We start from the raw sequence: 27,425 nt of genomic DNA, 5'->3' as shown, positions 1-27,425 counted from the left end.
TCCTCTAGTCTGTGTCCTGATCGCTGGTACCCAAGTGGTACCTAGTCCACTGCATCAACCTCTGTGCCGAGTGTCAGCCTTGCGGGGGAGGGGAAATCCCTTGGTTCAATTGCATTTTTTCCATCATGATGAGGATACCAGAGTCAGAATGGAAGCCTGATGATGACCTTCACCACGGGGAAGAGGTCCCTGAGCGCGAGACCCTGGGGCCAAATCCCCCACCTTCCACCAGGGAGGGGCTGCAGCCTCCTCCCCGCCGCCTGCCTTCCCTGACTAACGGGCTCCCAAGCAGAAACTGTACGGTTGTGAGGTATTATGAGAACAAAAATGTGAACCATTTTCTTTTGTAGCTATTGATTTTGTCCAGTAAACCTGAGGTAAAGAATACTCTGTCTTTGAAGGATGTGACCAGAGAGGAAAAAAAAAAAAAAAAAAAACCCATGAATACGCTACCAGAAGAAAACAAACTATGTATGGAAGGGCTTTTCCAGTACGAAGAACTCCTATCTCAACCATCTACTTCAGGACTTGGAAATTTAAGCGGTAAAATAATATATTATAAAATTGTTTATAAAATAGCAGCACACTCGGTGAAACATTACAGCTAGGTACTGTTAACGTGGATAACAATGAATGATCTTAGCTTCTTAGCAGCGCAAAAAAAAAAAATAATAAAAAACTGAACATAATAAAATGAAAAATAAGAGACCCTTAGATTTTTCTCCATCTTAAACCCTTATACTACGAAACAAGGCAGAATCTGTGTATAAAACAATTCTTCAAAGTAGCCCTGTTCTGATCTTTTTTAAATTTTTACTTAAAAAGGCAAATATTTTAATAGCTTCATTACCTGTCAATTATAATTGTGCAAAAAAAAAAAAAGTTGGTGCTTCAACCTCTCTGCTAACTGAATGCCTCTAAGACGTGGAGAGGAAAAAAAATTCAAGTACGCTGAATGCAACCTTGCAATGAAATCAACAAAAAAACGGAAACGGGAACAAAATGCCACACTGATGACCCGCTGTCTGTCTTTGCACCAGCAATGACGTTTTTTTCCATGTCCAAAGGAAATATAGGAGTATAGAGGTGGGAATTAAGATCCTTTTGTGCCATCAAAATGGTAACAGAGCTTTGTTTTTAGGAATGTTGTGATGGGGATTTTCAGCGGAAGAGGGTGTATCTTGAGTTCCGGTGGGGATGCCAGTGAGCGTCAGATACAGGACAGCAACCCAACTGGGGGCAGGAGGGGAAGGGGCGCAGGAGGAGAAGGGAGGCATCTACTCTGCATGATTTGCATAAACCATCCCATCTATCCCTCGGGAACAATTTTTCAAAGTGCTTTTCGAATGGAATGGTTTATACCAAAACGCTCACCTGTGGACCAGACATGCCAATCAGCACCAAAGAATTCGTTTGTTTCCTAATGAGGGATGCCAAGGTCACATTACTCTCTTGAACACATCAGGAGAAAAGTTTCCATTCCAGATCCCACCCTGGGGCTCCATCTGCCTCCATTTCACAGGAGTCTGGGGGATGGCCCGTGGCTAGATTGCCCCTTTTAGATAAAAATTGGGTGGTGTCTGCAACGAACCACGTTTGGAAGAAGAAGCAAGATGTCGAGAAACGTGAAACCCCAGGATCCAATCACCTGTGTCCAACGGGCAAAAAACCATCATCTCTTTTAGGTAGCAGCTACTGTAGACAGCAAGAGTTGTCACTAGAGACCCAGCAACGCTCCTGACTTAGTAACTAAACAGGTGGTCAGGAGCAAGGACGCTTCTCCATCCAAAATGGTTCGGTCGCACCGAGATTATTTTGTAACTCCCTCCCCATCCTGTCCCTCCTTATTTCTAATTCCTTCTCGAGTTCATTGCTTTGCAATCTAATCCTGCCATAAATGGCACCCGCAATTCCTCAAAATTATCCTACCAGGGGTATATACGTGCTAGTTCATAACATGAAAAAAAAAAGTCTCTAATTTGTTCCCATAGTGCAGGCATACATTTTCGCTAGCTACTCTGCAGGTTTTCCTGTAAGCATTTTACTATGACTTTTAACATCATCAAACAGTAACTGTTCGCATATATACGGGATTCCCTTCTGTTGTACTTCAAATAGGCACCAAATGCTTTTAATGATTCCGTTTTTATAGGACCTTTATCTCTCACTTCTAAAAGATCTTTCCATATGATCTAGGTGGGGGCAGACTTTTTTTTTTTTTTTTTTTTTTTAAGTTTCATCCTAAAACATAAGAGAACAAAACACAACCAGAGAGAAGGAGAGAGCAGAGTGGACGCTTCTCTCCCATCCGGCCTGCCCGACATCCTCACAGGTCAATATCCCGCACATCCGTAGGGGTGCTGGCTTGGTCCAGCTCGTCCTCCGACTTGGACCCGTCGCCCTGGTCCTGACGGTACTGCTGTAGGCTGTTCAGCAGCACCACCTCAATCTGTTCCTGGCAGGCTTTGAGGCAATCCTAGAAGAAGAACGGTCCACACCAGAGCTGTTAGCAAGGGCGACAGTACGCAGAGCAACGGACGAAGAAAACACACACGATTCCGGTCCCGCCTAAGTCTGCGCTCGTTTTCCAGTAGAAAGAAAGTTGAAAGGTGCAGGAGATGCATCCTCCCGGTGCCGGGCCCTCACCACTCCAAGTGGGGTCCACGGAGGGGAAGCATCAGTACCGTCTGGGAGCTTGTTAGGAATGCAGAACCTGGGGCTTCCCCGGCGGTCCAGTGGTTAGGCATCCACCTTCCAACGCAGGGGACGCGGGTTTGAGCCCCGGTCGGGGAACTAAGATCCCACAGGCCGCGGGGCAGCTAAGCCCACGGTGCCGCAACTACTGAGCCCGCGCGCTCCGGAGCCCACACGCCAAAGCCAGAGACAAGCCCGCATGCCGCGATGAAAGATCCCGAGTGCCACGACTAAGACCCGATGCAGCCTAATTAATTAATTTAAAAAAAGAAATGCAGAACCTCATCCCTCTCCAGACCAGTCAAATCAGAATCTGCATTTTAGCAGAAACCCAGGTGAACTGTATGCACAGGACCTGGGCAGCACTGGCCGAGATGAGGAGACATTTGTGGCCACACAGTGCCCGGTAATCCAAGGGCCAGCGAGATGCTTCCCGCTTGGGGACACTGGGAGGTGAGAGGGAAGAGAGGAAGGCCAGCCGTACAGGCAGTGGGACAGCACTAGACTACCCAAGGGATAGATGAGAGAATGGACTGAACTACACTGACCCTCCTAGCAACTGCGGAACGGCTTAAAAACAAGCAATCTGTTTTCCGCTTATTTACCATTCCCTTAACTCTCATAAAAATGCAACACAGAAATGTTTACAAAATTCTGGACACTTGAGCCGTCTAATTTGGGAATAGGCAAAAAACCCCTGCAGCATTGCTTTGATATTAGTCTATATTTGGTAGGGAAGGTTCCAAATGTGTTGATCTCAGGCAGATGCTTCTGTTAGCTAGGTGGCACGGGACACAGCGGCAGTTCGTGGGTGTCACTAGGGAGGGACGGTGGTTGGTACTAGGCAAGTGGGAGGTGAGCTGAAGACACTGCTCTTAGGAGCTATTTCCCAGCGTCTCCCCTTGGCAAGCCTGCTTTCTCGTGCTCTCGTAAGCAGCACAGACACGTGGAAAGTATGTTAAATCCACTGTGCCTGGGTCTTTCCACAGTTTAATGTATGTTTCCCTCGTGCTCGTTTCACCGTGCAGCTGCCCAGAGGTTACTGTTTGCCGAGCACCGAAGCGTCATCTCTATTTTCCAAAGATCTAAAAATAAAGTTGCGCTTCTCAGGAGCACCGTTTCCATCCACCCACATTTTCCTTTCTTATCTCCTGTCCATTTCAGCTTTTTATGAAAATCAAGATTGGGAGCATTGGCAGACAGGGTACTAAGGGTAGAGATGAAATTCCACCTGGGGTGAATTAAGAGAGACGAGAGGCAGGGCTGTTTGCTGTCGCCCCACCAGACTTGCAGGCAGCCGCTAAGTTATTCTCCTTCTCTGACCTCAGTTTCCCCACTTGTAAAATAAGGCTCCGGAAACGCTCACAGACGGAGGACCAACTGAGATCGTTGGGACAAAGTTTCCAACGCTTTGCTAAGTTCAACACACGACAATCATTTATTGTGAAGAGAAAGAAGTCCATCCTGGACTGTGAAAGAATTCCTGAGACGTCTTTGAAACGAGGTACGAAGAGCGAGCGTTTGCTCAGGACAGGGAAGGCGGGCAGTGCAGCAGGTACAGTGGATGGAGTGGAGTCCGGCAGGGCGGACGGACCCCGGCCCAGAGCTCTCCGTCCCCACGGAGAAAGACCCAGGGACCGGCCACTGAGGACCCGTCAACCTTTCTCAGACTGGCCTGCGGCCTCTCCTGGCCATGTGCTCTAACCTGCCTGACCCCCTAACTGGTGAAGGAGAAGCTGATGGGCCTCGCCCGCTGCCTGCCGGTCCTGCACTCCTCCTTCAAGGCCCGCCCTGCAGGGGCCGTGCTTCTGGTCACTCACCACTCGCGGAGGTGGCTCGGTGGTGAAGGCTGAAGGCAGGATGCTTCTCAGGGCACCCGCATTTCAGCGGAAGGTACTGGAGGACCCGAAAGCCTTATGACCTCAAACAACTAAAGAACAAGGTTAACGGCGCCCAAAGTGGCGGCAGTCAGAGCTCCTCTGGCTTGTCCCTGAGGAAGCTCCTGGCCAATCCTGTCCGGCTTTCCTTCCTCCAAGGCTCTATCTCTGGGTCAGCACATCCGCCACCCCAATAATACGACGGACTCAGGATGCCGTGATCATCACTGCCTTAGCTACACCCCGAGATGCATGGTCCTCCCAACAGGGAGAGCTAAAGAACTTGATGTGGGGCCACGGACAGTCTCCCTTTGGGTCACGCATGGCCCTACTGCTCCCGGTCCTTAGACTTCCCTCCCAGCAGCCTTAGACCCTAAAGGAACAGTTCTGAGAAAGGCCTACAGGGAGGGCTGGTACACTGCGCAGTGACTTCCGTGGGACTTCAAGAGAACACAGGCGTCGAATGTCATACTTATGTAACTTCCAGCCAAAAACAACAGCTCTCCCGAATAAAATGAAGAAAGATTTCACATAAAACACAAACTCTCCTTTCTTGATCTTTCCAGTCGCATGTTAATTTCAATCTAAATCATTCCTGACCGTGGCCGGCTCTTCCTCGTTGAAACCTCTTACTCCAAGGGAAAAGGGAATGACTCTAGCAGTTCCCCCAGAAATGAGGGACCCTGAAGCCCATAGGCTCAGCTGTGACAGAGCAGGAAGCTAAAGCTCTCGGTGGGTCAGTGGTGTCCCTCATTCCTGGAAAGCGCTCTGGGGTCTCCGTCTAACTCTCCTCTGGTTCCACTGCTTCATGACTCGGCTGTCCTAATCTGAGTTTCAACGGCGGGGACCTCTGGCTCTCGGCTAGATGAAAACCTACTTCAGGGGCAAGAGCTTGTCTTGCACAACGGATGTTGCGCATTCTACTCCGAGGGCGGCAGGGAGGAAATCAGCACCCCTCTTCCTGGAAACAGAGCTCACTCCCTGCACTTTAAACGTTCCTCGAGGATTGCAGGAGCCCTTCCTGGGCGTCCCAAGAGCGTGTGGATTTCCTGTGAGCTGGTGGAAAGTGAGGTCCGAGGGAGGGTGGGCTGGTGCCCCGAACTTAGCATACACGCCCCTCCACCCAGTTCACCCAGCCTGGGTCTTGCCAGAAGGGCTCCCAGTCTCCCGAGTGGGTAGGAGAGGGCCGGGGGGGACTGGGGTGGGAGGGCTGATCTGGAGGAAGGAGGAGGCCAAGGCCAGAGAAGGAAACAGAAGTGGCACAAGTTTCAGAGCCTGAAGGGGACCCAAAGCGAAGCTGGAGAAGAGCGACGGCCACGTGTCCACGGGCGGAGTTCTAAGGCGACACACACAGATCCTTACAGGATCTGAGAACTGGGGGCTCTGGGGGGGGGCTTTTGGAGATCGAACCGCCAGCTGCGCCCACTTCACAGCTAGGGAACCGACCCGCAGCTGGCTCCTCCCCCAGTCACACCTGGTTAAAAATGAACCCTGGCCTTCAAAGGGTGAGACTCCAATTCCAGAACTCTCTCCCCTGGGCGCCTCTCTGCCTCTTCCGGGCTCTAAGGAAAGAGAGAGCAGAGAATCTGCAAGAAAGGGAGACACGGCCCAAGTGGCCTGGAAAACCCCCGACGGCGCCTCCGAAGAAAAGATGCTCGGTGCACGGCAAGCGCCGCGGCTCCGGGCCCCCTCTGCTTCTCGGGAGCGTCCAAGAGCACCAGCCATTGTGTCGGGACGCCCCAAATTAAGCTGATTAGAAGCAGAGCCATAATGCTCGTCTGTCAGCCTGGACAGGTGGCACTCCACAGCGCTGGGGGTCGGGCAGGCCTCCAGCCCGATGATGCGAGGGCCCCTCCCCCGCCCGCCCCCCCCCCCCGCCCCCGGCCCGGAGCCCTGACAGCGGCGTTTGTGATGCCCGGCTCCTTCCCCGGCCCCACTTCCTCCGCGTGCTGGCTCCAGCCCCGCGCCCCGCACCCTCCTCGGCCCTGTGAATGGGCTGCGGAACTGCTACCATCAGCCTCCAGTGTCACTGCATCACGGCATTGTCACCACACACGCACTGCACTCAACAGGGGCACAAAGGGCTGAATGAGCCGCAGACCCGCGGCCAACTCGGGCACAGACAACTTAGGAAACTATCTCATTCTTCCTTTCTTCACAGCCTGTTGGGCTTATTTCCTTGAATACCAAATGAGGCCCGCAGCAAAAATCAAGCCCAAGCGGGAGCGGGAAGCATCAGCCTCCATTTCTGTTTCCTCTGCCTTCCCACCCCCGGCGCTTCCCTTCCAGCGACTCTTCTGGAGGCTTCTGACCACAGGCGCTGTTCAGGGCACGCGGGACAGACTCGGGGACGCCGGGGTCTTCAGGAGAAGGTGTGCCGTGAGGGCTCCGGGCACCAAGGCAAGGGTGGATGGACCCTAGGACTCTGACACACAGTCACAGTCGAGTCTTCCCTGGCGCTGCAGATTCTGCTCATTGACAAACAACATCCTAATATGGCCAGGGTGACCCTAGGGGAGGGACGTCCTGGAATCTTCTCGGGCAATAGTTAAGAATTCAAGGGACTTCCCTGGCAGTCCAGTGGTTAAGACTTAGCCTTCCAATGCAGGGGATGTGGGTTCGATCCCTGGTCAGGGAGGTAAGATCCCACAGGCCTCCTGGCCCCCAAACCAAAACATAAAACAGAAGCAATATTGTAACAAATTCAATAAAGACTTAAAAGGAAAAAGAAGGCAACAGAGAGTTTGGGTGTAACCTAGGTAGAAGAGGATGCATATAATGACAGGACGACTTACATCTAGACCTGTTCTGTTTAATATCTTCCCATCACTTCCCATCTTCATGGTCCGTGAGCCCCAATTCTACCTGTTCATGAGTGACTTAGGAAAATGGTCTCACGTGAAAACCAAGTGACTTGCTCTAAGATAAAGTCAGGTAAAACTCAGGGGACCCTGACATATGGTTAATGTTAAGACCTATCTAGCTTTTCCAAAAGACCTGGGGAGACCAAAGCACTAGAAACACACTTGAAACCCACCTGCCCAGCCTTTGTCCCCCTTCCTTCCTCCCCCGCCCTCCCCACATCATTCCCCAATGACTCTGCCAGGGGATCTGGAGAAAAGGCTGAGTCAAAGTTGGGTCTCGTTCAAAAGAGTCTATATACAAGCGAACAGCGAGATAAAGGCTGGCACCAAGCTGCAGCAGGATGCCGAGGGGACGGAAGAGGAACCCCGATTCTGCCAGGGAAGTGGCCCAGTCGGTGCCCCCCCCTTCGCAAGCGGACCCTTGGCAACGGAAGCCCGGGTAGACGTTCCCCCAAAGCCAGAATGGCCTCTCTGGCCGGTGCCTGTTTTTAGCAACACTTAGGAGTAGAAGGAAAGAGTACTTAAAATACACCACCCTCTGAGACTTTTATTCCCTGTAAAACTGTCAGGCTTCTCACTCAGCTTTCTCTTTGGAATGAAGCGTTCCGGTTTATTTTGGCAACCAGAGCAAGCAACAGAGAGCAGCTTTCTCAGGGCCGCGTGGGTCCCTCCTATCAAAGCTCTCTGCCGCCCGGCCAGAGAGCCAGAGAGACGGCTGTTTCAGGGGAGAAAGAGGGGCTCCTCTTTCGACAGTCGTATCTCTGACAAGCCACGGAAAAAGGACACCGTCGGCTGGCCCAGGTCTCTAGGTGCAAGGTGCAAGGTGCACGGGGCTATAGCACACAACGGTAAGGACTCTGGGGTCCGAGGCCGGCACTTCCCGATTCTTATCTGCCCGTGTGCCCCAGGGCCCATAGGGCAGAAGGTGGTCTGGGCACTGGGCTTCCCTGTGGGAGGGCTCAACGCAAACCCCCTTGGGCACGTCAGGGTGGCCCAAGGACATTATATGTCTACGTGGGTATCTACAACTTCTTGCTGTAGCAATATACGCACCACCCAGCACGGAGCGTCCTCACCAGTTTTAAGTGTACCGTGTTATAGCTTTGAGTGCATTCACTGTGTCGTGAGACCACCACCCTCTCCAGGACTTTTCTTCCTAAGCGGAAGCTCCATCCCCATTACACAATCACTCCCCCACCCCCTGGGCCCTGGGAACCTCTATTCCACTTTCTGTCTCTCTGGATTTGACTACGTCTAGGGGCCTCGGGACCTCGTATAAGTGGAATCACACAATATTTGTCTGTGTCTGGCTTATTTCACTTAACACGTCCAAGGCTCATTCATAGTGTAGCATGTACCAGAATTTCATTTCTTTTTAAGGTTGAATAATGTCCTATGGCATATGCACATACCCCAGTTTCTTTCTCCATCCCAAGGACATTTTCAACCACCAAGTGACGGCTTCTACTCTGCATTTTACCTTAGGCCCGGAGAGCTCCTTCCCGAGGGCTGATTTCCTACGGCACGTCTAGTTCCTAACACCTGCTTAGCATCCATTCATTTGATCTTCATTTGCTGGGGTTTTACGTGCTTTACTGTGGATTCTCCATACAATTGCTACGTTCCTTGATGACAGGAAGCTCATCTTTTATTTTCCGTGCGCCGCCCACCCCCCAACTGCTTCCACGCTGTCTGTGCCTTGCTTGTTCATGGGGCCTGGCTCACGGGGTGACAGCCTGCACCAAGAGCTCTCCAGAGAACACAGGCTGATGGGTGGGAGGACTTAGCGCCCGAAGTCCGGCACACACAAAAGCTGAGGGGCACCGAGGACGTCCCCAGGGAGAGAAGGAGTGAGGTTCTGGGGACCCGAGGTAAGCTGGGAACTTCCTGAGCTCTCCAACTGTTCTCTGAAAAAGTGGTACATGCATGCTTGGTTCTTCACATTAAAATGTTTAACCCGGGGCCCACCGGTGAGAACGAGGAACATGTGTGCATCTCCATTCAACAGGTGTGATTTTTAGAAGGAACCTCTAAGCCAGCTTTGTGTCTAGTTGACCCAGTCTGACAGCATGGCCTGGCTACATAGTATCTGAAAGGGGCAAGCAGTGTCTGCCGGACTAGGATGGCCTGGCCTGGCTACATAGTATCTGAAAGGGGTAAGCAGTGTCTCCCGGACTAGGATGGCCTGGCTACATAGTATCTAAAAGGGGCAAGCAGTGTCTCCCCGACTAGGATGGCCTTAGGCTACATAGTATCTGAAAGGGGCAAGCAGTGTCTCCCGGACTAGGATGGCCTGGCCTGGCTACATAGTATCTGAAAGGGGCAAGCAGTGTCTCCCGTATGAAACTGAGAGACTGGTTTGCCAACTTGAAAAGCAAGGCACAGCCCATGAGCTCCACTGGCGCCCCAGGAGTGACCTCTGTCCATCTGAAGGCAGTAAGGGGTGACAGAGAGATGCGGGAGAAAGCTGGAGACCCCGTGGGACAGTGAGCCCATCAGGCCACGTCTAGAAATATCCGAAGGAGGTTACAATGCTGGCGCGGGGTGGGGGGTGGGGGGTGTCAAACACTTGTCACTGACATTTTTTGTCCCCGGGGGTCGAGGAAGGGCTGGTCTTCAGCCGGTTGGGAGCCCTTTTGGCAGGGCAGCCTTAATAGGAGATATTCAGAAAAGGAAGGAAGCATATCACTTCTATAAATGCTAAGTTCCGTCCAAGATTTGCCTCTAGAGGATTCGAAGAGCATTCTTCCCAGGAAGCTGCACTGGAGGGTCTTTCCGATCTATATTTTGGACACCACGCCTCAGAAGCCTATTTGGAGCCAGCATATTTGAAAAGCATCTCTAAGAACTGTTTCAGGGGAGAAGCCCTCCCTGCGCCGTGTCCTTGAGATGGTACTGAAGGCCAAGGCAAAATCCGGCGGGGGTTGGCGGGGGAGGCCAGCCAACTGCAGCCCTAGGCGTGTGCTGACATTTACCCTTTTGCCCAGCGTCCCCGGTGGAGGCACCGGCCCCAGACCTGTAAACCACGTTATCCCTTATAAGTCAATATATGCCCACAGCGGGGCATTCAGAATCCCCCCTGACCATCCAGAGGGGGTCATCACAAAGTTCCCCTGCATTCTTGAGCCTCTCCATGGTGACTGGAGAGGGGCCTCAGAGCTGACACCCCTCTCTCGAGTGGCTTTAAACCAAAGGCTTTTTTCAAACAAAAAGATGCCAGGAGCTGCAGCGAGGGAGGAATGCAGGGTTCCCAGGCTGGGCGTCAGAGTCTCCAGGTTCTGGTCCCGGGCCGGTGACCCCGGCTTCTCCCCCTCTCTGACCTCGCAGAATCAACCTTCTAAGGACCGCAATTTCCAGCTAGCTGAATCGGAGCCTCCCTGGACCCTGGGCCGTCCCCCAAACCTCTCTTCTTCTAAGGAGCTCCAAATGCTGGCAACCAGAGTTACAGCCTCTGCACTGTCCACAGGGCACCCAGAATGGAAAAATCTATAGCTAATAATAGTTCCTTGCCTTTGTACAGCACTTAACTCTTTTTAAAAGTGCTTTTTAACCCATCATCACGTTGAACTAAAGGGAGAGGCAGGCGGGGTGGAGAGGTCTGTGGAGGTGGACGCCTCCTCAGGGTGGGGGGCCCCACCATCTCCCAAGCCCTGAGGTGCAGGAGGGGCTCACTCCGGCCCTGCCTGCCAGCCTCAGCGCCCGTGAGCAGGCGAGAAAGCTCCACGCTGGAGGAGAGGCAGGCTGCGGATTGTACATAAATGGAAACAAGCAACAGGCAACAAGTCAGACCCATGGGGAAGCCCGGGCCACACAGGAAACTGGTCAGCAGCCCTCCCTCCCCCCTTGTCTCTGCCTGCAGAGTTCTTTTCTCTATTTGATGGCACGTGAGGCCTCACCTGCTGAATTGTGTATGACCGCGGGTGCCGATCTTAGAAAACAGAAACCAACAGCAACAAAGAACCTCTGCCACCTCCTCATCGAACCAACTGTCTCTTTCCCCGAGCTGAGCAGAGAGAGGCCTGGTCTTAGCCAAGAGGATGGGGGGGGGCCACCTACCACGTCGGTGTTGGTGATCTTGGCCAGAAGGTCCACTAGGGCATCGCCCGTGAGGGAGCTCACGTCCTCGTCCTGCTGGAGCCCACAGATGGCGGCTCCTACGCTTCCAGTTGCGATCATCGACGGCGGGTACATGGCGAACTTGAAGTCTGCGAGGACGAGAGGCGGAAGGTCAGGACGAGGCAGAGGCAGGCGCTCCCCCCCAGCCTGAAGACACTCGGCAGGAGGATGGCACAGTGGCCCCTGGTCCCCACGGATGCATCCTCTCCTAAGTCTTTCCTTCACGAGATGCCCTTCATTTGCCCATGACGGTGGAGGTTCCAGATTTAAGAGGAGGAGACCGAGCAGAGCAGGGGAGGTCTGAGACCGGTACAGACAAGATAACCCACGTGCTTCACAAGTGACACAGGCCAAGGGCTCCAGAGGTTCGAAGGAGGGGGAAGTACCAGCAGGTAAATCTTAGGAGGAACGACAGCCCTGACGTGACTCTGCCATGCTCTCTGGACGGGCGTCAAGGACTAAGATGGCTCAGAACAGAAGAGATGATTTGATTGGAAAAAAAAAAAAAAAAAAGAAAGAAAGAAAAGGATGGGACTTCCCCGGCGGTGCAGTGGTTAAGACTCCGTGCTTCCACCGCAGGGGGCCCGGGTTCGATCCCTGGTTGGGGAACTAAGATCCCATGGGCCATGCAAGGAAAGTGGGAGACGCAGCCATGGTGGGGGCGGGTGCTGGGAGGCAAGTTTCACACAATTCCCCACTTCTACCCAGTGTCAAGGGCCCTCAGAACGTTAGGGAGAGGACAGGAAGTCAGCTGAGCTTCCAATATTAACCGTCCTAATCAGAGGAATGACTTGGTTTAGATTTTATGGCTCTGAGGCCTGGAGATGCCATTTTCTTGCTGGGGAAAAGAAAGAGTGGTTTGCTAGAGACAAATGGAAAAACGATGATACATTTGATGGGCTCGAACTCCCTCATTTTCCATTTCTCCAAGAGGAACTACAGAGGATGCTTTTAGGTACCAGCCTGGGAGCCCAAACACCACTTTCTTCTCGGGGTGGGGGGTCCCCCAGAAGGGCCGGAAACCAAATCGGCCACTGCTGTCCATGGCAGGGAGGTAAGGATACAAACTCCTCACCCCCGCTCCTGCTGCTAAGAGCCCCCACCTGCCCACACGGCCAGGACCCGACTCACAGCCGTCAACCACGGACGCTGTGTACAGTTAGTACCTTAACGTTGTGGATGAGAAACCGAGCTTTCTGAGTCTCCACTGCCCTCACCCTGCGCCCTGTGCCGACAGGTGAAAGAGGTGAGAGTTCTGTCCCCGATCCTGACCGCAGCGCCGGAGTGGAGAGCATCTTCCCTTTGCACAAAGGGCTCTGTCTAGTTTTGCCACCATCCCAGTGAATTCACTGCACGGAGAGGTGGCAAGTTGGAGGGAGGGAGATTGCCGTCCAAGGAAGACGTGAGCCACACTTCCAACCCCAGCGTAAGCACTGCGTTTAACCTACAGAGACAGTTCGACCTACTACCTCCCCCTCTTGCTATTCCATCCACACAGTCCAAGGACGCACCGTTATCAGCGACCCCATCGTCCACATCAGGTCAGCGGCGTCCTCACAAACTACGCTGGCTTTGCTCAACCAGGCACACGCCCTTCCCCTCCTGGCCGAATCCCATGAACCCAGCAGGCCTGGCCGTCTGTCTGTCTTTCTCCATGGCCTTCTGTTCTTAGCCCACGCACCACCTCCACCTCTCGAGGGATGTATACGTATTACGCCATTCCACCCAGAGCCCGCTGTGCTCTAACTCGTCCAGAGCCTTCTGTGCCCCCGGACAGTGACGAAGCCAGCCTCCCTGCCTCCCGCTCTGCTGTAGGTCTCTTCACATGGGGTCACAGGAGTGTTTCTCGCCCAGTAACCTCGTTAGCTCCCCCCGCCCCCGCCCCCGGGACATTCACAATGCAGAGGCAGCAGCCAGCCCGTGGCCCTGGGCCCGCACGGGCCCCGGGTGGGAGCAGCTGGCAGGGCAGGGCGGGAGGGGATCCCCGCCCCCCCCCCCCCGCCCCCCCCCCCCCCGCCCCAGGCCTCAGCCCAGGAAGCACAGCCCACACACGCCCATCTTTGCATCCCGCTGACTGCAAACCCAACTCCGACTTCCAGCAAATGAATTAACTCTGGCGGTCAGGGCGTGTGGATGGATGGTCCAGCGGTTGCCGAGAGGATCGTACCTCCCTTCTCCCTTCTCGTTCTGCGGGGAAATGCCGAGGGACACTGTCCCCTGCCCCGCCCCCCAGCGCTGGGGAGCACGGGCTGCATGAACACGGCAGCCTCGGGGCAGCACCGACGGGGCCAGGGAAGCTAGGCTGGCCCTGCCGAGCAGCAGGGCAGTGACCCCCCTCTAGGGCCCCGACAACTGGCCGGCTCTCCCGCAAAGGCAGGTCCAGCCCGTGGGACCCTGGGCGAGTCACTTCCTCCCTCCCAGCCCCTTGGAGTCCCAGTGGCCTACGAGGACGGTAGAGGTAGAGCAGCGAACTAACTAGTTTTTCTAACCTCCACCTGCAACTCAGTACAGGGTCATGAAATTCATTTGTAAGTGGTGACCAGCATTTTTTGTTGGGTTGAGTTGAACTAAACGTTAGAATAGAAAGTATCAGCAAGTAATGCAAGTAGTGAGAGTCAATACTGTCTTAAGAAACATTTATATCGATCTGACATACACTGACAGTTATCCTGAGTTGCGTTATAAGATGTGTTTCTCTTCCTTTACGGTTTAGGTCAAAAAAAGTTGGAAGACGGTAGGCTGGCTAATCTTCCCGGTAGGCTGGCTAATCTTCCCGGGGCCTTCCAGCTCTAACTGGCTTTTACTTAAGGCTCTGGAGTAAAAAGGACTCTCAAGGAAAAGAAGAAGCAAGAGACAATAGAACACAACACAGCTTCCCCCAGGCAGCAAAGTCACAAGACATCTCTCTCCATCCAGCAGTTCTGCATGGCCTCAGGGGCTGCCCCAAGACCACACCCAGGGACACCCCCTCTCTGCTGGTAGGGGAAACGGCAGAGAGAAAAACACCTGGATAAAACATCTGAAGGGTCGTGTCCTTGTACTAGCTCTTGTTAGCTAACCTCCACAGTCACCGGTGGAAAGTTCCATCCAACCCATTCAGCCATTTCTGGAAACCTTAAACTTTTGGCTATGGAACTGGATGGAGATAGATTCACAATATTTACTTGAGGGAGGGGGCAAAAATAAAATCAGCCTTCATGAGCACGTGCTATGCGCAAGATTGCAACTGTCCATAAATATATAAATAGAAATGCATCGACGTGCATGCACATGGGGAAATTAGGAGAATACAAAGACGTATGGAAATTTCCCCACCATCCAGTGGGGGAAACGTTATTTTATCTTTGCAAAAATAAAATACCAAATAACGATCTGTCCCAAATCTCTGAGTCTCTTGGTCAAAAATGCTGACAAGCTCTATGTCGGTGCTGAAGGTGAGCTCAGGGGTGAGGGTCTATCTCCATCCTCAGCTGCCCACCTGGAAAGCTGAAGGGTGTGTGACTTCCTAAGAACTCACCCCCCAGAGTGAGAGGCAATTAACTGAGCAGGGACCCATCCCAGTCGCGTTACGGCGTGTGTTCCTCCCCGTTCCTCCCCGTTCCAGGCGGCACCAGGATGATTTCCCCAAGACACGGGACACATGAATACAATACAGCATGGCGCATTCTAAACGGCTAGGTGACTTCTACAGAAACGTCTCAAAGAAAGGAGGTGCCCACGTGGACAGTAGCATTAGAGACACACACTTGGGAGGATTCCCCAAAAGGAGGTGGGAAGGGTTTGGGCCAAGCAGCTCCAAGCACTGGAAGGTGGAGGCCACGGAGGCTGGTGACCTACCACCTACCAGCTGCGTGCAGGTGGGCAAGTTACCTGACCTCTCTGAGCCTCCATTTTTCCACCTACAGATAAGGATAGTAATTATACTCTCATAGGGTAGTTCTGAGGATTCAACTAAGAGAACAGTGCCTGGCTCTTGGTAAACAATCCACAACACCCACCAGCAGCACCCCTGTCATCACCCCGCTATTCCTCCCCTAGGGGCCCGCTGTGGGATTGGGGTGGGCGATTCTGTTTGGCGGGGAAACAGCACGCCCTGCACACAGCAAGGCGGGGGAGAACGAGGGCTCTGCTCTGGCCGCCCTGAGGCTCTTTCACTCTCAGAGTGTGTGTGTGTGCGTGCATGTACGTGTGCGTGTGTGTGTGTCTCGCACAACCGGCCTCACCGTGTCCCCAACTGCCTCCCGCTGCTTTGTCAGCAGCGGGAGAAGCTGAGGCCTCACAGGGGGATGGAAGGAGGGCACGAGCACACCAGGAATGAAAGAGAAGTCGGACTATTCATTCAGCTGGGGTCACCCAGAGCCAAGGAACAGGCCCCACACCCCAGCAGCCCTGACCTGACCTCCACCTTCTGGGTGAGGCCACCAGCGGCCTCACGGGGAAGCCCGGCTCCACCGACCCACCCAGGCAGTGCTCCTACTTCTTGCTTACTTGGCAAGGAATTAGCAAAAAACAAGGTGAAATTCACCTGCTTCAAGACACCCCCTTTGACAGGTAATCGACGAAATCTTGAGAGGTTAAGTGACTTGTGGGCCTGGGCTTAAGATGGAGAGAGGCAGCTGGACGCTGCACCCAGTGCTCTTGAAGACTCACCAGCAGGTAAAGAGCTCTTCGGAGGCACCACCCACGCCCCACTGGGAGTGCACGGCATCTTTCCCGTCAGAGGCCGGAGGAAAGCCCAAAAGAAGGAGCCCGGGCTCAGGAGTCCAGGAGATGGGAAGCCCTCCCGGCTGTGGCCCCAGCCCACTGTGGGATCCTGCAGACAGGCTTCACCACCCAAGGACCTCCTGGGGCCCCGCTGGGCTCCTTAATCTGGGCAAGGGCTGGAGAGCTGCTCCACCTTCATCAGCCTGGTTAAGAGTTCACTGAAGGAAGCGTTCTGAGCTAAGCGGGTTTGAAACCACAGATTACATGGCCCTGGGGGTGGCTCTACCCCCACTGTTTTGACTCTGGTGGCCAAGGCCTTGACCGGCAAGTGTGACCGCTGTGCTTCCGTTCACCACTAGGGGGCGAGAGGCGCTCGCTCCGAGGGGAGGGGAAGAGAACCAGGGGTGCCCTGCTCTCCCTCCCTCTCCTCCAACCGGCCCCAGGTGGGCCTTTAAAAGGCCAGAGCCGGTGGGGGGCTGGACGCGGGCCCTCAGCCTGCGCCTCACCCACCTCACAGCCAGGTGGGAAGTGAGGTGGGCCCTGTCAAGCTGCCTGTCCCCACGTACGCAAGAACTGAGACTCCCGGTCCAACAGTCCACTTCCCTGGGGGCCCCGTGACCGCTCCTCGGTGGAGGGAACTCGGAGGGTCGCAGATGGAAAGGGCTTTCCATCCTTCCTTCCACCTTCCGACCACCCAGGCAGACCTCCCTTTCCGGATCAGGGGCCAAGTCGTGGACCCTCTCTGGGCCACCACCGTCCGGCTATAACCCAGGGGTGAAGCGTCACGAGACACGTCTAGGTACAGCCAGGAGGACGGGGAAGCACTGGGGTATCACCATCCCTGGGGCCCAGGCCCGCTGGGCAGGGAGCCTGGGTAGCTGAGGGCAGCACCTCGGGGTGGGGGGCTCCTAGGCACAGAGGGAGGTGCGGGGCGCCATGGGAAGGGAGGCTAAACACCTCCTCCCTCGCCCCCGCCCGCGCCAAGTTCAAACTCAACGCCACTGGCTCTTCTAAGCTAACTGGGAATCATCTGTTCAGCATGATGTCACGCACCAGGAATCTCCCCCACGCCGCGTGCGATCCTGAGTCATCTCAATGGTCTCCTTCCTCGTTGGCGGACTTGGGGGCCGTGCCGTCAGATCGGCACCAGGGGGGTGCTAAGGCGCAGTCTGCCGCCCAGCATCCAAAGCTCCTGGGAGGGCGGCTATGAAGGGCTCCCCCGCACCCCACGGCCTCCACCGACCAGCAGCAGCCAAAGCCTCCGCCCCAGAGGCTGTTCAGGGCTGGGCAGGGGAGGGAAGAGGGCACCTCTCTCCGTCTCGCCGCCCTGTGAAGCCTCAAGCCCGGGGAAGGAGGACTGACGGCCCTGGCCCTCCCGCTTCTTCCCCTTTCACACACAGCCACTCTCCACGGACTGCGGGACCACCGCCAGCTCTTTCACAAGCAGCTTTCCCCCCCCCAACTAACCACGCAGCCCCCAGGGTCGCTGCCCCTGGCTGCCCCTGGCTGCCGCTGCTCCTGGAGCTCCGGGGCAGACCGTCCAGGATCCCTGGGGGGAACGGGGCAGGGCCTGTGCTGCTGTAACTCGCGCCTGCTACCTGCCGGCCTGGCCCCGGGCGCGCGCCCGTTCCTCACGCCCTGGACCCAGAATGAGGCATCTCGTCTAGCCGGAAGGTGTTCCCCTCAAGTAAAGCAGCCCCCTGGCTCTCACTCCCTCAGGCCCACAGCCCTAAAAGCCCAGGCAGCGGGGGTGCCACGCGACTCAGCCATGCAGACACACCCGAGGGCAGATCAGGGAAAGAAATGCCTCTCAGACAGGCTCATCCCCTCTGGAACCAGGAAACGTCTGGGACCCTCCCTGTGCTCGGAGCGGGGGGCCGCACGTGGCGCTCAGTTCCCGGCTGGAGGTGTTCTTCTTCCCATCCTTCCTTGCCCCTGCCCCACGCTAGCTCCTCTCTCAAAAGGCAGTCTTCCCGACTTCCTCTGCCTCCTCTCAGACCTCTGTCCCCCTGTCCCTGAGTCCCAGGCTCCCTCCTCGGGCCCCACATGTGGCAGCGGCCCCAAGGACCTGGCCTTCTTGGCCAGGTGGGATCCCCGACTTTAGAGCATGGGCCTTTAGGCAATGTGGAGGTCTGCTTTGGGCCTGGGTCACTCCACCCACCCTCCGGACCCGAGTCAGAGATCAGCGAGGAGGAGTGGGTAGATGGACCCCTAAAGGTACGTCCGTCAAGAGCCAAGATCAGAGCGGAGCTCTGGCTACCGACAGCTGGGCGATGGGGGAGCGCAGGGTCAGGGGTCAGCTGTCCTCCACAGAAAAGGGCTGGTTGACCCCTTCTCCACCGTGAATCATGACAATGGAGAGGAAGGGGCAGCGGGGCCTGGGAGACAAAATGACAAGTCAATGAGGGGCGGACCTCTAGAGGCCAGGCCAGACGGCAGAAGGGGAGAACGCAGAAGAAGGGCTACGGTCTGCAGGGCAGCAAGAATCACGGGAAGAGAATGGTCCCCCAGGGCCGCAGGAAGGGCGCAGGGCACGGACACTCCACGAGGCTGGGCCTGGGTCTGGGAAGCCCAGGGGCGGGAAGCCTGCTCTGGGATCCACAGAGGGGTGCTGGACCCTGCAATCTGAGCCCGCCAAGGCCGAGCACGGAGTCCTGCTAAACTCCGATGGGGGTAGCACGGTTCGGGTTAGGAAAGTCATTGCATTAAGAGAGTCAGAATCGGAGACGTTTTCACATTTAGTACCAGGGCACATCGCCTACACCTTGCCTGGTTGACAAAGGACCTCCTCGAACATCACCTCTCTTCTGATGTCCGTTTTCCTAACCACCTGAAAAGGCTGTAGGAGCGTCATGTGTCAATAGGCATACTTTGCAGGTGAAGAGGCTGAGGTTCAGAGAGGTCGCCGGGTGATACGTAGCAAAGCCCGACCGCTTGACTGTGAGCAGGGCACATACGCTATATTGCAGACAATGTGCTCGTCTTCCGCAAGCTCCAGAGTAACGTGTAACAAGATACTGAAAGGAGTCAAGCCCCAGGCCCACCTTTGCAATTCCAGTGCATACTCTTGGCAACCGTGAACCCCGCCCTCTCACCCGGGGCAGAGGGGAAAGATCCACCCAAGCAAGTTCTTTCCCTGACACTTCTGACTGTGAAAATATGAACCCCTGACGCTCTACCCTGGCCAACGATGGGTCCGGAGTTTCTCCCACGGCCACTACTGTTACAGTGGGGCAGGGGGGGAGCGGGGGGGGGCGAGATGGCGGAAACTGGCCAAAGTTCAGTGTGATGAGACCGTATGCAACCTCTGCCTTTAGTTTATCAGTTAATTGCAAAGTCAACGGGCCAACAATGGATGGATCAACGTGGTGGGTGTAGAGCTCTTAACGTGAAAAAAACGGCTACAGGGTTAAAGGCTGCAATCGAAACCCCAACACATGCGTGCGGGGGCGGGCAGCAGAGCCCAGGCTCAGGAAGCAGTCCTTGCTGAAAACCCCACATGTCCACCTGCGCAGCCGGAAGGCAGTAAATGCCCTGCAGCCAGAAGAATTCCTCTGGCCTCCCTTACCACTTATCAGGGCAGGCGGTATTTATCTTGACAGCGTTCCTCAGACCTCTATTTGCATCCCGCCCCCCTCCAAATTTCCTCTTGGGCTTATCTCCAAGCCATCCTTTTCCTCCAAAGATGAAAGATTGAAACACGACCAGAGGGCAGTATATATAATCTTCAAAGAGCACTTTAGACACCATAAAGAATATTTTAACAGGCGCTAGTTTGTTTTCCCCTCACCACACCTGTCCTCATAAACCATTTATGAGTTTGGCAGAGAGAGAAAATATACCAGCTGAGATAAAGGAAGGAAGAAACAGCCCAGGAATGAAACCTTGGACTCTGAATGACTTGGGACCTCCCAATCCCTGGAAGTGAGGGCTGCGGTCCTCCTCCCCTCGACTCCCCCCCGGCAAAGCCCTCCCCAGCACCCGGCCCCCACCGGGCTCCGGCAGCTCCTACCGGTGGCGCACAGAGCAATGAAGGTCTGAGCGTGCTTGCGGATCAGGGACAGCTTCTCGCTGGGCTGAGGCAGCTTGCGGAGGATGTGCTCAATGAAGTCGTGGGGGGTGACGGCCGCCAGGTTCCACTTCAACTTGCCCAGCACCACCAGCTCCCACTCCTGGGGACGGAGGGAGGAAGGCAAGAGTATGAAACCCACAGGCTGACCTGGCGTCCGGGGCTGGGGGCTTGGCATCCAGACCAGTCTTCATAAGGATTCTCATTAGGACACGCGGCTAGATTGGAAGGCGGGGCTGTTTATCAAGAGTGGCCCTAAAGCTTTGAAGTGGGTGACGGCTCTTCTCAGGCTTCAAAGGTCAGGCTCCACTGAAAGTAATGAGAGCCCAGGTAGCTGTTGCCAAGATGGTACTCTCTTCTATTTCTCTGCCTCTCCGGCTCCCCGACCCACACCCAACCCTGACTTCCATCCCAGGGAAGGCTTCCGCCTGCCCACCCAGAAGGCTGAATCTGCAGTAAGATACCGCCAAGGTCACTGTAGCCCTTTGGTAGCAATCTATTGTATATCTATCACCAGGTTAACAGTCTTTTTAATCCTCGTGGAAAAAATGATGTACACAGAAGGAAGCTCAAAATTAGGTTTCTTGGCCCAAATCCTTGGCAACCAATTAGCTTGCTCGTAGTTGGTGCCAAAAAGTGCCATTTTTCTCTCTGCTGCTAAAACTTTCCCCTGGACACGTAATGCAGAAATCCTGGGAAATGATACTCAGACACGGGGCACCCTTCCACTTAAATGTTTCACAGGCTTTTGTTACCACGACTGAAGGACCGCATGCTCACTGGCAACCGCATCGTGCAGCTGGAGGTGATTCCGGGCAGGGTGAAGGTCCTTGTTCAAGGTCATAGAAGCCCGCAGCCCAAATGCTGGCACCATGCAACCCTGTCTCTTGTGGGCCTCTCACCAGCAGCCCACCTAGTGAAAAACCTTGGTTCCCTCCCTTATTGGGATACGCTGGGGGGAACTGTGCTCAAAGGGAAACAAGCCAAAGAGAAAGCCTTAAAACCATGTGCGGTCAGAGGGAAAAACAGGCCTATCGATCTATCATCAGCAACAGAATGAGTGACCAGCTTACCAGTGTAGCCTGTTCCCCCACTCACCCCAAGATACCGACTGGCTTCCGCCTGCTAAGCCGGCCACCAGAGCGCTATTCTGCCTGTGACCCACAGCACCGGCTGGCTGTGCGGTCTGGGCCAATTCCCTCCCCTTCCCTGGCCTCGACTTTCTTGTTGGTAAAATAGGAGGACTCCTCCAGCTCTCAACTTCTGGGATAAAGAGACAGAGACTGGAAAAGGGCAGATTCGTCCGCAGCAATATAAATTAGCTTGGCAAGCCCCTGGAAAAAAAAACTGGGGTGCTCTGAAAAATACCCAAGTCCCCCATCATGTTGAAACAGTGAAGCAAAAGGAAGATTCGTTTTCCTCGTCTCCCGTGAGAAATATAACTGGATCCCAATTGTAACCATGCTCTCTTTACCTGCTTTCAAGTCTGCCTTGGCTTTTTACGGGAGGCTGGGGGTGAAAACCCAGAAAGACTACTAAACAGTCAGTGTCTTCCAAGATGGCTTGAAATTCCAGCTCTCCTTCTCACGGGCGAATGTGAGTATAAACCACTCGACTTGCACCATTATTAAAGGAAGCATATCGCCCAGAAGAAAGTACCTTTCTGGGCCTCTCGGACCAAACCAGAAGCAGCTGAAATCTGGCAACTGTTCAAAGGTGAGGTCATTCATGCCCCTCTGCATTCTCGGAGATTCCTCCCCATCCTTGCACATGTCTGCCGCTAGGTGGCAGCACAGCCCCAGGGAGGAAGGCCTCTCACAAAGAGCTCAGTTCAGGCAGCCAGTCCCCGGCTCTGTGGACTTAGTGCAGGCCTGGCCGGCAGGGAGGGGAAGGGGGAGGGGGTGGGAAGAGGGGGCCCCTTTTCCAAACAGTTGGGAGATAGGCTGTGCAGATCACTGACGGTGGGCCTCTTGGAGCCGCCCAACCAATGCCACGCCGCTGCCACAAGGCCGTCTTAAGTAGGAAGCTACAGGGGCAAAGAGTCCTACTGGGTGGGTAAAAGGTTTGTGGGCAGAAAACCAGAGTCCAGACAGGACCCCGTGTCCATGTAGATAGAGGTAACAGCCCCACCGGAGACAGGAATCCAGGCCTCCCAACCCTCTGACAAAGGGCCCAATTTGACTCTGCTCAAAAGCCAACGAGCTGGTATTTAGTGAACAGCTACTACGTGCGGCTATCTTGAGACTCTAAGAGGTGCCTAGGACCTACCTTTGAACTCCACGCCACATGTGTATTTGAGCATCACGTGAGAGGCTGATTAGTCTCGGAATTCAGCGATTGAAAATTTGGAATTTAATTACAATATTTTATCACTGTGTTTCATGCCTCCTCTGCATACGCAAGCGGGCGCGCACACAACCGCAAATGAATCTCACCAACACACATCTCCCTGAGTGAGGATCTCATTCATGGGTGGAGTGTCTCGGTACTTGGCCCAGAGCCCAGCACACAGTAGGAACACAAGGAGCCTCGTGTTAGAGTTCCCAGAAGTGCGAAAACTTCAGTGATGGGTAATTTGGGGCCCTAGGAGTCTGTTCTGGGAGCAGCGGCATCGAAGTGTCTTATTAGGATAGGGGAGAGCAGCCCAGGCGGGGAGCAAAAAGGAGGCAGTCGTTACCAGCAGTTCCTGAGGCTTGATGGAGTTGTCCGTGTAAATGCACAGCTTCTCAGCGGTCAGCGGGATGGTCTCTTTGAGCTTGGAAGCCAGGAACATGCACACGGCCCCCAGAAGCTGCAGATGGGTCTTCGGAGTCGGGACTCCGGCCAAGAAGCGGTCCAGGTAATTGATGGCGAGAGGAAAGACCTCTTCTTCGCACCTCTGCTCCTCACAGACCTATGACACGAGTGGGACAGGGTCGGGGTGGGGGTGGGGGCGACCATAGTATCAGGAAAAGAGGAAAAAAGGGAAGCCGCACAATCTAGGGAAACGACAAAAATACTGAATTTGTCGGGGGGGAGGGGGAGGGGGAGGGGAGTAGAATAAGCGATCCGAATGAAGGCGAGGAAATTGGGGTCTATCTGAATGGCCATCCGCGCTGGGGTCCTCCCCGGGAGCCTAAAAACTCAACAGCGAGGTGGCTTAAGGAGCCCGAGGCCGAGGGCGCAGCAGCTCCGGCCCCGCCGCCCCCGTGGGCCGCTCAGCGCTCCGCTCGCTCGCAGTCACTCACTCTCTTTTTTGGATTTCGTCATCTTTTCAAAAAATCAATAAAAATATGCTGGAGGCTCCGGGGGTCTCGTTCTTGGTCTCATTCGGACCCCCAGACCCTGCTCTATCGTTCCCGACAATTGAAAAAATTGCCGGGGGGGGTCCCCGCGGCCCAGGCGCCGCATTTGGGGGGGTGGGTGGGGAGAGGTGGGGAAGCGGGGGGAGGGAGGAGAGAACCAGCGCCGCGCAGCCCGGGCGGCCGGAGTCGGAGCAGGGGAGACGGGTTCAAAAAATAATTAAAAATCGAGGAAACACCCCAGACAAGCCCTTTCGCCGTGAAAACCCCACAGAGGACCCAGGCTACCCGCAGCGGAGGATCGGGGTGCCGGGAAGGTCTGGACCGCGACCCCCGGGGCTTTGGATACCGAGGGGGAAACTTGCAGGGGTGAGCGCGGCGGCGGGAGTGTCCGGTCGCGGCCCACAAGGGCAGAGGCCGGGGACGGTGGCGAAGAGCTGGGGGACGGACGAGGACGGGGGGCCGCCGGAGAGAGGCGCGGGGGGCTCCGGCCTCTCCTTCGGGGGGGGCCCGCTATGCCCCCTGCACACACCTCCTCCCCCCTCCCACCCCACCCAGCTCTCCGCACCCAGGAAACTGAAGGCCGAAACGTAAGTAACCTTCGTGAGGGAGGGGGGGATCGGGGGCGAGGGCGCCATCAGAAGTGGGGGGCCGGGATCGTGGGGTGCGAGGGGGAGCGGGCGACGCGTTCCAGCCTCTCCACCCCGAGTTTACAAAGCAACATGGCGAAACCACGGCAGGTCCGGAGCCGCGCAGACGTGGGCACACGGCTCGCTCCGCAAGGGTTCGGAGCAAGGGGAGAGAAGTGGTTCTTCTGGGTTCCCCGAAAACACACGTTTCTTCAGTGTGACTTCCGGGGCTCCTGAATTCCCCGTTTCTCTTCTCCGCCCTCCGCCCTCCGCCCTCCCCCCTTAAGTGCCAACGCGGAGTTGCGACCACAGGCGGGGGGGGGGGGGGACCCGAGGCTAGGACGAATTTGCCCTGGCCTTTGGTGGGGGGGGGCTGATTTTTTAACTTTGGGGTCCCGGCTTGCCGCTCCTACTCCCTTCTTCAAGGCACCGAAAGCTGCCTCGGCTTCGCAAAAGACAGGTCGGGGTGGGGGTGGGGGGAGGAGGCAGCCACATGCAGGCACCCGCGCGCGGGATGCTCCCCCACCCCCGCCCCGGGACAGCCTCGCTGCTCCCAGATTTGCCTCCTCCCTCCTCTCCCTCTCCCCCCGTTAATCTTGCACCCCGCAAAGAACAGAAAGGAAGCCACGCGTCTCGCCGAGGGCGCGGGGTAACCTCTCGCGCAGCAGCGGGGAGGCGGGCGCGGAGGCTGCCCTCTCGCAGGTTCAGGGTCCCCGCGTGGGGTCTGGGGTCCGGGTGGGGACGGACAGTGCGCCTGCCTGCAGACCTACCTCCAGCATCCAGGTGGCCACCATCCTGCGCATGTAGGGCTGGATGTCCTTCTGCACGCACTTGAAGTAGGAGCACTGGGGAAGGTAGCGCTCCTCGATGGTCAGCAAGTTCTGCAGCACGCGGTCGTCGTGGAGCAGGTTGGCGTCCGGCACGGCCCTGCGGACCGGGTCCACCTCTCCGCACAGCAGCTCCATGGCCAGCTGGGTGCCCACTCGCGCCCCTGCGATCTCCGGACTGGAAAATTGGGGGGTTTTTTGGAGGGGGGGAGGGGAGAGGATTCCCCTTACCTCCTTCCTTTGGCTAAATAAGGGGTTTTCGGGGAAATAACGAAGGGCAGAGAGGGAAGCTGGGGAAAAAGAGGGGAAAGGGATGGGCTGTGGGAGAGGAGCGCCCCGGGGGCTGCTGACTCTGCCTGCCCTCCCCTTCAAACTTGTCTGCTCTCCCCAGCTCGCTCGGCTCTCTGCTCTCCGAAGCAGTGACGCAAACTGGCTGGGCAGTTACTTCTCCTCCCTCTCGCCGCCTCACCCCCCTCTCCGGTTCCTCCTCCCTTTCCCTCCCCTCCCGGTCCTCCCCTCCTCCTCTCAGTCTCTCCCTCCCTCCCCCCTTTCCCCTCTTGTTATTAAGGAGAACAGCAGCTGGCCCGACCAAACTTCAAACGCGGTCCCCCGCCCCCTGGCCCCCTCTCCTTAGCTCTCCGAGGCCCTCTCCCTCTATCCAGCCCCGCAAGCCAGGGGCCCCGGAGAGGGGAACCCACAAAAAAAAAAAAAAAAAAAAAAAAAAAACCCACCGATTCCTACTTATTTCCTCTCACTGCGCACATTCTGTAGGTGCATCCTGCCAAAATACGACCCTCCGACTCTGGCTGCTTCAAATCTGATCCTAATACTCCCGCCCATGTATTTTAACATCCAGGAATGACGGGTGGATTACTTGACGATGAGGTGGGCTCAGACAATTGAGAAATAGATCCCTTACGTGAGAAAGAGGGAGGGCGATTTGAGAAAACAGCAACTTCGCATATCCAGAGAAAAAGGTTATGTCCCTGAAATTTATGTTCCTGATCATGTTGAAGTTGTTTCCAAAACCCGATTAAAGGGACCAGAACTACGGCGCCCACTCCAACCCCCGCCCCCGTCCCCCCGCAGATGTGTTTGGGGGGGAGGGGTGAGTGTCCGGAGGGAGGGGGCGCTTCTCCGACGTGATAGAATGTGACCCAGGAGCAGAAACCATCCCGTTCTTGGGGCGCCGCAGGCGCCACTGGGAGACGCGGGGAGGCGCCCCGAGCCGCCGCAGGCCGGGGGCAGGGCTACCAGCGGTTCCGCCGCGGCCAGCGGCCACGCAGGAAAAACCCGCTTCCTCGCCCTGCCTCTGCTGACAAGCCGCCCGAGGTGTCTGCGCCGAGCGTGGCCACACTGATACAGCTTTCTAGGAAATAGCCCGGGAGGAGGAGGGGAGAGGGGCGAAAGAGGGGTAGGTTTGGCTCCCCCTCTCTCCCCCGGCGCCAACGACACCACCCCTTCCTTTCCTCCGAGGCCCAAGAGTTCCACCCCGGGCCCCTCGCCTGCACCCTCGCGGACCCTCCGGGTTCACGCGTCGCTCGCAGCCAGGGCTTTCTCCCCGCGAGCGGAACTACGGTGGAGACGCAGCCAGCGCGGTCGGCTCTGACACGTGCTCCAATGCATCCTCGGGTCAGAGCCGCTTTTAGAGGGGATCTGGTGGCGTTTCCTCACCTCCTTCCTCCCGCCACCCCCCACCCTGCCCGTCTGTGCTATTTCACTCCGGGAAGAAAGGGAGTGGGCCCAGGGCCCGCGGCGCGCTGGCGGAGCTGGCACGTGCGCCGAGCGCGGCGTGGGTAGGGTCTCTGGAGAGACACCGAGGTTGGCCCAGGACCTCCCTCGCGGAGAAAGGGGGCCCGAACCGGGACGCGAGGGCAAGCGGGGGGAGGGGGCGGGCTGGGTGAGCTGTGAGCTCTGTTCCCTGAAAGGAGGGGGAGGTGGAATAAAGGGGGCGGGGAGCGCATAAACCAGAGGTGCGAGAGATTAACCCTGGCCCCGGGGCCGGCCCCTGTCCACGAGGGTGGGGCGGAAGGGGTGGGTGGGTGGGTGGAAGAGGGATATCGCTTTAAAAGGGTGAGTAAGAGTTTGGGGCGCCGTCTCCCCTCCCTCTATTTGCATAGCCAATAGCTCTGGGTCTCCTGCTACTGCGCGCTGATTGTTACCGGGCAGATTACTTTTTTTTTTTTTTTTTTTTTTTTTTTTTAGTAGGACGCACGCGTTCCCCGCTACATCAAAAGGAAGCCAAGGAAGGGAGGGCTGAGGGAGAGCGGGGACTGGGGCGGGCGAGGGCTGGGGAGAGGCCGGGGCGCCGGCGACCTTATCAATAGCCTCGGGAATTAGTATCCAATCGACTGTATGTAAAGA

General features: G+C 55.9%; 1 protein-coding gene across 1 annotated transcript; it reads right to left on the bottom strand.

The window, feature by feature from the left end:
- Window positions 1–348: 348 nt before the first annotated feature.
- On the bottom strand, window positions 349–25,479 carry CCND2 (cyclin D2). The gene is made up of 5 exons (XM_059082716.2): window positions 25,005–25,479; window positions 23,002–23,217; window positions 20,268–20,427; window positions 11,492–11,640; window positions 349–2,476 (listed from the first exon to the last, which is right to left on the bottom strand). Exons 1-5 carry the CDS (start codon window positions 25,197–25,199, stop codon window positions 2,327–2,329), a joined length of 870 nt encoding a protein of 289 aa, XP_058938699.1. The 5' UTR covers window positions 25,200–25,479; the 3' UTR covers window positions 349–2,326.
- Window positions 25,480–27,425: the final 1,946 nt, after the last annotated feature.

The sequence above is a fragment of the Kogia breviceps genome, chromosome 12 (assembly GCF_026419965.1).
Source record: "Kogia breviceps isolate mKogBre1 chromosome 12, mKogBre1 haplotype 1, whole genome shotgun sequence".
NCBI classification, from domain to species: Eukaryota; Metazoa; Chordata; class Mammalia; order Artiodactyla; family Physeteridae; genus Kogia; species Kogia breviceps.
This window is presented reverse-complemented; position numbering and strand designations above follow the sequence as displayed.

What these genes read in the sequence shown, in the direction of transcription:
- CCND2 (XM_059082716.2), bottom strand. Translation starts at nt 25,199, where the DNA reads ATGGAGCTGCTGTGCGGAGAGGTGGACCCGGTCCGCAGGGCCGTGCCG. An exon ending in TCAAGCCTCAGGAACTGCTG is followed by an intron (nt 20,428 to 23,001) that starts GTAACGACTGCC and finishes CTCCGTCCCCAG; the next exon opens with GAGTGGGAGCTGGTGGTGCT. An exon ending in CATTGCTCTGTGCGCCACCG is followed by an intron (nt 11,641 to 20,267) that starts GTAGGAGCTGCC and finishes TCGTCCTCGCAG; the next exon opens with ACTTCAAGTTCGCCATGTAC.